This window comes from Schistocerca cancellata, chromosome 4 (genome assembly GCF_023864275.1).
Source record: "Schistocerca cancellata isolate TAMUIC-IGC-003103 chromosome 4, iqSchCanc2.1, whole genome shotgun sequence".
Taxonomy (NCBI): domain Eukaryota; kingdom Metazoa; phylum Arthropoda; class Insecta; order Orthoptera; family Acrididae; genus Schistocerca; species Schistocerca cancellata.
In genome coordinates this window covers 924761466-924773575 of record NC_064629.1, presented here as the reverse complement: position 1 = coordinate 924773575, position 12110 = coordinate 924761466, and the positions used below count along the sequence as shown (strand labels likewise).

The 12110-nt window shown below is 46.3% G+C and overlaps 1 protein-coding gene across 1 annotated transcript in view; it reads right to left on the bottom strand.

The window, feature by feature from the left end:
- Positions 1-12110, bottom strand: part of LOC126185112 (aarF domain-containing kinase 1) — a 120891-nt gene that overhangs the window by 69834 nt on the left and 38947 nt on the right. The window contains exons 2-3 of the mRNA XM_049927922.1: positions 1060-1149; positions 697-900 (exon numbers count right to left, since the gene is read on the bottom strand). Of these exons, the coding sequence (XP_049783879.1) occupies positions 697-900; positions 1060-1149 (294 nt within the window). The remainder of the gene's footprint in view (positions 1-696; positions 901-1059; positions 1150-12110) is intronic.

Genomic DNA, 12110 nt, shown 5'->3' with positions numbered 1-12110 from the left:
CAATGGAAACACACAGCAAAAGAACGTACCAGCGTGACTTCAAACACTGTTACAGGAAATGTTCAAAATGTCCTCCGTTAGTGAGGATACATGCATCCACCCTCCGTCGCATCGAATCCCTGATGAGCTGATGCAGCCCCGGAGAATGGTGTATTGTATCACAGCTGTCCACAATATGAGCACAAAGAGAGTCTACATTTAGTACCGGGGTTGTGTAGAAAAGAGCTTTCAAATGCCCCCATAAATGATAGTCAAGAGGGTTGAGGTCAGGAGAGTGTGGAGGCCATGGAATTGGTCTGCCTCTACCAATCCATCGGTCACCGAATCTGTTGTTGAGAAGCATATGAACACTTCAACTGAAATGTGCAGGAGCTCCATCGTGCATGAACCACATGTTGTGTCGTACTTGTAAAGGCACATGTTCTAGCAGCACAGGTAGAGTATCCCGTATGAAATCATAACGTGCTCCATTGAGCGTAGGTGGACGACGAAACTAAAATGAGCTCTAACATGGAAATTAAGTGTTTCCAGACAATGTCCACATAACATCTTTTCTTTATTTGTGTGTGAAGAATGTTTCCTGAAAGTTTGGCCGTACCTTTTTGTAACACCCTGTATAAAGGCTATGGCTCTATTTCACTTCTGCCAGTAACTACTGAAATAACAACTGTACAAGGCATTTCTTTGAATACATACCTCTCTCTTCAAATCCTCTTTCAGTACTTGCATAATTTCATGCAATTGTGAACATGGAGCACGACTATGCAAGACCTTCAAGGTTTCAACATATTCAGGAGGGACGATATAATCTAAAGCTCCAATATGTTGCCCTACTTTAATGTAGACACCACGATTCGCTTTACAGAGTTCAAGCAGCATTTCTGCAGCTTTTCGGTGCACCTATGAGGATGAAAGTTCAAAATGAATGCCCACAAAGAAACAAGTTTTATTGTCCACCATTTTCAAGTCAAATATTGCAGTGGATTATAAATCAGTAGATACTTCAGTTTGCCAAGTATTTTAGTCATTTTGGAGCTTGTTAATATTCTGTAGCTTCACCTCTGAACTCAGCATCTTGTACTCCTTCCCCGTAGTGTCAAGTTCTGTCGCATACAGTGTCCTTTTGTACAGGGCAGCTATTCTCAGCACCTAAAAATAATTATACATAAAACAGACATACTAATATAAAATTTTAGTCAGGGTTACACAAACCAAAAAATATTGGGATAAAATGTCATACTCCTGCTCCTTTACAGTTTTATATATCCACTGAAATCTGCAAGAATCCTGACAAGTCTTGTCTGCCACTCAGTGTAACTGATGACTAACAGTGAATAAAAGGGTGAAACATGAACATTAATATTATCAATAATTATCACTGGTTTACAGGTTTGGTTTTGGTTTTGTTTTGCTTTAGGCCGCAAAAACAACTGGGGTCATACTCGCCCAAGTCAAAACTATAGCATGCGAAGATGGAGAAGAGTTAAAAAATGGCTATACGTCAGCCCCAACTGACATAATAGATGACAGCTAAAACTAGGAACGTGGAGATTGGTAGGTAGGTAGGTTGGTTGGTTGATTGATTGGGGTTGAAGGGACCAAACAGCAAGGTCATCAGCCCCTTGTTTCAAATGTGGTCTATTCAGACAGATTGACATCTCAGGGAAGTCGAAACAATAAAAAGTAAAAGGCTAAAAAATGTAAAAGTGCAGTCGTCTTGTCAATGGTGAAAACAAAATGAGGGAAGTCAGCAAATGAGCAACCCCAAGGCTATGCTAGAGGCAGGAAATATCCCACCTCTGATGCAGTACAGGCAAGATCAGCTGCTATTTAAAAGTGTTCAATCGCTAGAATGTAGAAGTGCGTATTGTAAAAGGAGACTAATCAATTCCAAAAAGTGATAAAAAACAGAAAAAAACAGGAAAGGAAAGAGTATCTTGGCCAGGGAGGGAGCTTACAGTGGGGGACACCCCAACCCTCACCGCCCTGCCCCTACTCCAGAGGAGATTAAACCAGTTCGACCATCTGGGAATCGTCTGCCAATATTAAAGGTAAGTGTGGGGAAGTCTGTACTTAATACGCAGAGCCAAAAGAAGGGGGCATTCCACCAAAATGTGGGCTACTGACTGGAAGGCTCCACAACCACAAAGTGGGGATGCCTCATTACGCAAAAGAAAACCATGGGTCAGCCTGGTATGACCATGTGGAGAAGACACAGGGTGGTCGAGTCCTTTCGGGAGTGGCGGAAGGAAGAACGCCACGGGACAGGTGTCACCTTAACTGCACGAAGTTTATTAGACAGGGAGATAGCCTCCCAAGAGTTGGACCATGATTGTACTAAGTGGGATTTGATGTGAAGCCGTAAATCCGCCGCAGGAGGGGTTACAGAGAAAGGGGGGGTAAGTGACTGCTCCCCCAGCCAAACGATCGGCAAGCTCATTACTTGGGATACCCACATGGCGAGGGACCCGAAGGAAGTAAACAGAACAAGCAGCATGGTGAAGATCAGTGAGACGGTCATGGATGGCCAAGACCAAGGGATGGCCGAGACCAAGGGATGGCAGGAAAAACATCAGTCAATGGCCTGATGGCCACTTATTGGGTCTGTACATAGCAAAATGTGTTGGAGTTGGGACTGTTTAATAAAGGGAAGGGCCAGGGAAATTGCCATCAATTCAGCAGTAAACACCCTCCATGTAGTAGGTAGGATATGATTTTCGGTGCCAACAGAGGACATAAGGCATATCCCACATGATCAGCAGCTTTAGAGCCATCGGTGTAAAAAACAGCAGCATCCCGAACTCCCATAAAATCCAGTGGAAAAACAACCGAACACCATCGGGGAAGGGAATCTTTTGGACCTTGGCGGAGATCCATCCAAATCTGGAGCAGAAGAACTAACCATGGGGCAGGTGTTGGGAAGGGAATGTGGGAGACAGCAGAAAGAAGGAAGCTACAAGTCACGGCCAAGAGATGCAAGGCAGAGCCCAACCGGAAAACCCGCCTGAGGGCGGGAATCACGTGGGCGACGTCCTTGGTCTGGGAACAGGATGGAATAGGAAGGATGAGTGGGAGAGGAATGGACAGCAATTGCTTAAGAAACCAGAAGCTGGGACCGCTGAACAGAAAGGGGGAGGGGGGGCGCATTCCAGTTTCAACCAGGAGACTATCAACAGGGCTAGTAGGGAAGACCTGGTGACCAAACTGATACTACGATGGTGGACCGGATTCAGGAGGTGCAGAGTGGAAGGAGCAGCTGAACCATAAACTTGACAACCGTAATCCAAGTGAGACAGCAGTGAAGCACAATAAAGGCAGAGAAGGATGGAGCAAGGAAGCAAAGGACATCGAGTTTACGGAAACATCCTATCTTCAGAAGTCTGATATGAGGCAGCCAAGTGAGCTTGTTGTCGAAAAGAAGACCAAGGAAACGAAAATGTGGGACCAAGAGATAGAGCTCCGGATTTGGGTGGACCGTAGTGCGGCAACAGAAGTGGACCACCCTAGATTTTAAAGGAGACAATTGAAACCCATGTGAGAGGGTCCATGCAGAAGCACGCCGTATAGCTCCCTGGAGCTGCCGCTCTGTGGAGGCCATCAAAGAGGAAATAACCTAAATGCAGAAATAATCAACATACAGAGCAGGGGTGACCAAAGGATCGATGGACGCCACAGGTCCATCTATAGCAATGAGGAAAAGAAGTACACTAAATATGGAACCCTGTGGGGTGCCATTCTCCTGGGTCCGTGGAGCACTAATAACAGTACCAACCTGAATGCTGAATGACCGATGGAGGAGGAGGAGGAGATTAGTGTTTAACGTCCCGTCGACAACGAGGTCATTAGAGACGGAGCGCAAGCTCGGGTGAGGGAAGGATGGGGAAGGAAATCGGCCGTGCCCTTTCAAAGGAACCATCCCGGCATTTGCCTGAAGCGATTTAGGGAAATCACGGAAAACCTAAATCAGGATGCCGGAGACGGGATTGAACCGTCGTCCTCCCGAATGCAATGACCGATGGAACAGGAACTTGCACATAAAAATCGGGAGTGGGACCTGAAGACTCCACTCACGAAGTGTAAGAAAGATGTGATGGCGCCAAGCTGTGTCATAGGCCTTGCAAAGGTCGCAAAATACTGCAACCAAATGGCGGCGCTGGGAAAAGCCTGCCGAACTGTGGATTACAAGTGAAGTAAATGATCGATTGGAGACTGTCCCTCTCGGAAGCCACACTGGTAAGGGGACAATAGATCTCGAGATTCGAGGACCCAATTGAGCTGACGGTCTACGATCCATTCAAGTAACTTTCAAATGATGTTTGTCAGACTAATTGGCTGATAGCTTTCATTGAGCACTGAGATGTTGAAGCAATTGGTTATGAATAGAGTCTGGGCCAGGGGCTGTATCAAGAGAAGAAGAAAGTGCAGAAAGAAATTCTACATCTACATCTACATTTATACTCCGCAAGCCACCCAACGGTGTGTGGCGGAGGGCACTTTACGTGCCACTGTCATTACCTCCCTTTCCTGTTCCAGTCGTGTATGGTTCGCGGGAAGAACGACTGTCTGAAAGCCTCTGTGCGCGCTCTAATCTCTCTAATTTTACATTCGTGATCTCCTCGGGAGGTATAAGTAGGGGGAAGCAATATATTCGATACCTCATCCAGAAATGCACCCTCTCGAAACCTGGCGAGCAAGCTACACCGCGATGCAGAGCGCCTCTCTTGCAGAGTCTGCCACATGAGTTTGCTAAACATCTCCGTAACTCTATCACGGTTACCAAATAACCCTGTGACGAAACGCGCCGCTCTTCTTTGGATCTTCTCTATTTCCTCCGTCAACCCGATCTGGTACGGATCCCACACTGATAAGCAATACTCAAGTATAGGTCGAACGAGTGTTTTGTAAGCCACCTCCTTTGTTGATGGACTACATTTTCTAAGGACTCTCCCAATGAATCTCAACCTGGTACCCGCCTTACCAACAATTAATTTTATATGATCATTCCACTTCAAATCGTTCCGCACGCATACTCCCAGATATTTTACAGAAGTAACTGCTACCAGTGTGTTCCGCTATCATATAATCATACAATAAAGGATCCTTCTTTCTATGCATTCGCAGTACATCACATTGGTCTATGTTAAGGGTCAGTTGCCACTCCCCGCAACAAGTGCCTATCCGCTGCAGATCTTCCTGCATTTCGCTACAATTTTCTAATGCTGCAACTTCTCTGTATACTACAACATTATCTGCGAAAAGCCGCATGGAACTCCCGACACTATCTACTAATTCCCATTCACTAATAGGTTCGTTGTAAGATTCTTAATGACAAGGAATAAAGAATAAGGCGGAACATTCGGCCCGCTGTTTCTGGTGATGGAAAGCAGCCAGATAGGAGGCTGATGCTGTTGCAAAATGGGTCATAAGATGTTCTGCGAGAATCAACGAGTCTGTGCAAAGGCCACCAAGGAGGTGAAGGCCCGGGAGGGTAGACTGCCGAAGGCAACCTTGGAGAGAGCGAAGTGTAGCCCATACCCGTGACATACGGACAGTAGAAGTGAGGGAAGAAAAAGCGTTCCCAGCACACCTGTTTGCTCTGTTTGATTAAGTAATGGGCTTTAGTGCGAAGGCATTTAAAGATAATAAAGTTGGCAATGGATGAGTGCCTCTTAAGGTGTTGCAATGCTCGAAGGCAATAACGGATGGCAACGGCAATGGCCGTACTCCACCACGGGACCTGCCAGCGGCGAAATGGACTAGATGAGTGTGGGATAGCAAGGCTAACACCACGAACAATCTTGTCAGACACATCATGTAGGACACCATCAATACAACCCAACAAAGTGTGAGAAAAAACAACCTGTGCAGTACAGAGAGGCCAATTGGCACCTTGGAAGGACCAACAAGGTAACCTGTCCATCGAGGAGAGGGAAGGGAGCGAGAGAATCAACGGGAAATGGTCACTATCACAAAGATCGTCAAGTGGCGACCAGTGTAATGAAGGGTGGAGGGAGGGAGAAGAAAGAAAAAAGGTACCATGACTGGCATTGAAATGAGTAGGGGAGCCATCATTAAGAAGGCTCAAGTCGTGGTCTGCAAGAAGCTGGTCTATGAGAAGACCCCGACTAGATGCTAATGCACTGCCCCACAAGGGATGATGGGCATTAAAATCCCCGAGAAGGAGGAAGGGAGGAGGAAGTTGCTGAAGTAGGGCAGTTAAGGCAGCAGGAGTAAGAGTCTTGTCAGGAGGGAGATAAAGATTGCAAACTGTAATCCCAGAGTTCAGGTGGACACTAACAGCAATTGCTTCCAATGTAGTTTGAAGAGGAATCCACGTGCTAGCAACGTCTGTACGGACCAACGTAAAAACGCCACCAGAGGCCCATATGGGGCTGGCCCGATTTCAACAGAAAGCATGGAACCCACGGAGTGTTGGTGAATGATCATTAGTAAAATGAGATTCCTGTAGAGCCACACAAGCTGCAGAGTAAAACGAAATAAGGTATTTCAATTCCAGAAGGTCATGCTAATATTCATTACAATTCCATTGGATAACCACAGAACGATGATTCAAATGAGAGGTGAACAGGCTAAAGCCAGTCATGCCGCTGGGTCACCATCCGTCACCGACAAGGAGGGGACGACGTCCACTAACAGCAGGTCAGAATCAGGTTGCCAAGGTGGGGACGGGACCTCTGGCGACACCAGAGGCTCCTTGTCCCAGGACTTCTGTTGTTTCTTCTTTTTTGTTTGAGATCGAGGAGGGCTGTGCGGCAAAAAGGAGCCAGCTGCACCAAGATCTGGAACAGAAAGAGTTCTGGTGACCTGTGGGCTCACAGACCGTGGTTCTCATGGTCGCCGTGTGGCAGCAGACCTTTGGCCTGAAAGGTGCCAGGAAAGAGGATCCCGGGAGGGGCACCCTAGACTGGCAGATGCCGAAGAAGTGGGACACTTCTCTGGTTGGGGAGGGAGAACGGAGCCTGGAGGGGAGGGTGTGGGAGCCACAGGGGGGGGGGGGGGGGAGGAGAGGGGTTCGGGACTGGGTTAAGGAAAGGGGAGGAAGGGTTGAAGATTTAACTAATGCATAGCTAGACATCATGGACACAGGATGGAGTGCGCATACTTCTTACCAGCCTCAGTGTAGGTTATACGATCAAGGGACACTCCTGTCTCTTCTTTTCCTTCTTATAAACGGGGCAATCCATTTAACGTGGAGAATGGTTGCCATGACAATTAACACACACAGGAGGGGGAACACAGGAACTCCCCTCCTGGAGCGGACATCCACAGTCACCACAGAGAGGCGCCTGCGAACAGCGGGAAGGCATGTGTCCAAAACGCAAGCACTTAAAACATCTCATAGGTGGTGGGATGTACGGCTTCACGTCACATCGATAAACCATCATCTTGACCTCCTCAGGGAGGGTATCCCTTCAAAGGCCAGGATAAAGACACCAGTATCGATGCGATTGTCCTTCGGACCCTTCTGAACATGCCAAACAAAGTGAAGACACTGCCATCCGAGATTGTCCCAAAGTTCCTCACCAGTTTGAAGAACGAGGTCCCTGTGAAAAATTACACCTTTAAGCATATTCAAATACTGGTGGGGGTAATCGTCACAGGAATTGTGCCAAGATGGGTACAGGCATGAAGGGCCGCAGACTGGGCAGCTGAAGCAGTTTTGATCAACAACGAACCCTACCGCATCTTGCTCTGAGAGACCAATTCGCCAAACTTGTCCTCAATGTGTTCCACAAAAAATAAAGGTTTGGCAGTGGTGAAAGTATCCCCATCAGTTCACATGCAAACCAGATAGCGGGGGAAAGTTTTCACCCCTAACCCTCCTCCCAGGTGTTAGCAATGGAAGGGAAGGCCGAAGGGGCAGAACGGCCAGAGTTAGGGACCCGTATGTGTTTTATTTGCATAGCGTCCACCCTGATACCACCCACTCCAATCAGGGGCTCTCCCCACGAGCGCCATCCAGCCACAGCAAGGGCCGTCTAACATAGCGGCCAGTGCTGGGAGTTTAGATGCTCCAGGATGACAAGCTACTTGTGCAGATGAGATTTTCACTCTGCAGCGGAGTGTGCGCTGATATGAAACTTCCTGGCAGATTAAAGCTGTGTGCCCGACCGAGACTTGAACTCGGGACCTTTGCCTTTCACGGGCGAGTGCTCTACCATCTGAGCTACCGAAGCACCACTCACACCCGGTACTCACAGTTTTAATCTGCCAGGAAGTTTCATATCAGCGCACACTCCCCTGCAGAGTGAAAAGCTCATTCTGGAAACATCCCGCAGGCTGTGGCTAAGCCATGTTTCCGCAATATCCTTTCTTTCAGGAGTGCTAGTTCTGCATGGTTCGCAGGAGAGCTTCTGTAAAGTTTGGAAGGTAGGAGACAAGATACTGGCAGAAGTAAAGCTGTGAGTACCGGGCGTGAGTCGTGCTTCGGTAGCTCAGATGGTAGAGCACTTGCCCACGATAGGCAAAGGTCCCGAGTTCGAGCCTCGGTTGGGCACACAGTTTTAATCTGCCAGGAAGTTTCACCTTCCTTGTAGTTATCGCTTCATCTCTCTAACCAGCTGCGTTTGCAAGATGATAGGACATATGATTCATGCCCGGCTGGTGTGGTGGCTAGAGTCTCACAATTTACTAATGAATGCACAGTGTGGATTTCGAGCACGATGTTCTGCAGTTGACCATCTCCTTTATTTTGTCCACCCATGTGATGAATGGTTTCTTGTGGAAATCGCAGTCTATGGCCGTGTTTTTCAATTTGGAGAAGGCCTATGACACCTACTGGAGAACTGGTATCCTCCATACTCTTTACAAGTGGGGCTTGTGTGGTCCCCTGCCCTGTTTCCTTCAGGAATTTTTTAAAAGACCGAGTTTTCAAGATGCGTACGTGTTCGGCTTTGTCAGACACCTGTATCTGGGAAAACAGAGTGCCTCAGGGTTTCGTCCTGAGTCGTCCTCTTTGCTATCGTCATTAAGCCTATAATGGCCTGTCTCTCACCAGGCCTCTCTGGCTCCCTCTTTTTTTATGATTTTTCCATCTATTACAGTTCTCCATGGACCTGTCTCACTGAGAGGCATCTTCAGTGATGTCTTCATTGTCTTTAATCATGGAGCATCGTCAATGGTTTTCGTTTTTCCATTGACAAAACTGTCTGTATGAATTTCTGGGGCACAAATGGTTTCTCCCACAGTCTTTACAACTTGGGCCTCTTACCCTACCATTCGTTGAAACTACAAGATTCATGGGGCTCATGCTTTATAGGAAACACTCTTGGTTCTCCAATGTGTCTTACCTGGCAGCCCACTGTACACGGTTCCTCGATGTCCCACGTTTCCTTAATGGTACTTCCTGGAGTGCTGATCAAATGTCGCTCCTCCATTTGTACCAGTCCCTTGTCCATTCGAAACTGGACTATGGTTGCTTCGTTTATCTCTCTTACGCCATCTCAACACTATACACCATCGTGGCATCTGTTTGGCCACTGGCCCGTTTCAGAGTCTCTATGCTGAAGCTGCTGAACTACCACTGTGCTACTGCTGTGACTTTCTCCTCAACAGGTATGCATGACGTTCGTCTGCCATCCATGGCCACCCTCTCTGTTACTCCTGTAGTCCCATTTCGGCACTTGCCACAGTGGCTTCACTACCTTCAACTTTCCCGGTGATTGTGAACCCTTCACCACCTTGGCTTTGTGAAGCGAGAAACTTATCAGGATTGATGGTCACGAAGTCAATGTAGTTAAGGAATTCTGCTACCTAGGCAGTAAAATAACCAATGACAGACGGAGCAAGGAGGACATCAAAAGCAGACTCGCTATGGCAAAAAAGTCATTTCTGGCCAAGAGAAGTCTACCAATATCAAATACCGGCCTTAATTTGAGGAAGAAATTTCTGAGGATGTACGTCTGGAGTACAGCATTGTATGGTAGTGCAACATGGACTGTGGGAAAACTGGAACAGAAGAGAATTGAAGCATTTGAGATGTGGTGCTATGGACGAATGTTGAAAATTAGGTGGACTGATAAGGTAAGGAATTAGGTGGTTCTACGCAGAATCTGAGAGGAAAGGAATATGTGGAAAACACTGATAAGGAGAAGGGACAGGATGATAGGACATCTGCTAAGACATGAGGGAATGACTTCCATGGTACTGGAGGGGGCTGTAGAGGGCAAAAAATGTAGAGGAAGACAGAGATTGGAATACGTCATGCAAATAATTGAGGACGTAGGTTGCAAGTGCTACTCTGAGATGAAGAGGTTAGAACAGGAAAGGAATTCGTGGCGGGCTGCATCAAACCAGTCAGTAGACTGACGGGGGGAAAAAAAAAAAGGTGCTTGGATATGAACAGGGTAGCTGTGGAGAAGTGAGGCAGCAAGAAGTAGTTGTGCTTGAATATCAGAAGCATTCTGTAAATGAGAGCAGGATTTCACAGGGCCAGCAATGGCATCAACAGCTTTCTGAATAATAAACAGATTAACCATGGCGAAGGACCAACCACCTTCAGTACAGCGGGGAGGGTCTTCAAATCTGTAGCCTCATTACGTTTTTGTTTCGTCTATGTCAACGGGGAGGATGAGTGATACATCGCGAGGAAACACCACATGATTGCCAGCGTCTTCGATGGCGCACTTCTTCCAACTGGGGGGCACCTACACAAGGGGGCTGTAACGGAACATATTAAAGGCTTTACTTTACCGAAGTATGCGATACCCTCCAAATTCAACCAGTTTAACGAGTATTTATGATTATAGAATAGTTATTGTGTATGTTAACAATGATTGCATAACATGTCTGCATAAACAGTCAACCCATTAAATTATACTGAGTAACTGACCCACACAAAAGTTTATATCACTTGATCACCGATACAGCAAATGTCATCATGTAAAAACACTAAGTTCATCTTAAATAATTGATATGAAGTACGAAAAATAGTGGCCAACTTAGGTATTTTGGATCTCCTTAAATAAAATTCAGCCAGTGAAACCTATTTGTTCATTAGGAGCGGTTTCACTCAATATTCACGAAATCAATCCTATTTTAGACGAAAACCAATGTAATTCTTAATAATTAATGTTATTTACTTATTTATGCAAATTAGAGAAGTCAATTGACAAACTTCTAAAAAACGGCCTTTTTGTAACAAAGAATTATTCTGTCAAGTCAACAAATCTGTCTGTCATTTTAATAACATGTTAAACTATGTCACTCGATGCAAATTAATAACTTTTCTGCACAAATTTTGATAACAGATGTACATGTGACTTATAAACTATATCTCTTTTTAGTAGTTCTTTGACAATGTTATAAATACGAGCAGCAAGAAGGGTCGGGGGGCAGTCGGAATGTCACTTTGGTAAAGTGTGTTTGTGTGTTATTGTTTGAGGTGGATAAACAATGCAAAGAACATGTAACGGAAGTACTACTTTGTGTTGAGTCATGGTCTTTGGTGGACAGTGGAATTAAGATGGCACCAGAGTAATAAATATTTGAAGTTTACATATTTGTTGGTTTCGCTCGTTCTTTATCATCAAAAGCACATAAAAAACACGGGACCTCATGGTTTTAACCCTAGACAACCAGATTTAGAGCCAGCATCAGCATCGAGACACAGCAGCGATCCAGCAAGTAGCAGCAATTACCACAACACAATGCATTTTAATGGCGCCAACCTAACATCAAGTGCTAACAAGCTCCATAAATGGGAGTGAAATAGTGCGATTATAGCAATTAGCTATATCTACGACTAAGCGCCCATTACAGGGCGCACCCACCTTAGGTGATTGTTCACACCTCCCGAACACCTGACGGAGGGACCAATGGGCAATCTGGGAGCATTACAACTCGGGCAGTACCCCTCCCTGGGCCTGACCTGTACCAAGGGGTACGTGGGAACCCTAACTGTTGACCAGAGGCTGGGAATTACACATTACCAGTCACCTTTTACACGTCAGAAGCGTCAGACGTGTGCGCCGGTCTTCAGCAGCGCACAGGGAGGAAGAAGAAAAAAAAAAAGAGGATCCTCAAACGCCAAAGCGGAGGAACGAGAGGAGAACGGAAACAAAGAAAGGAAAAAGGGGGAAACAAAAAAA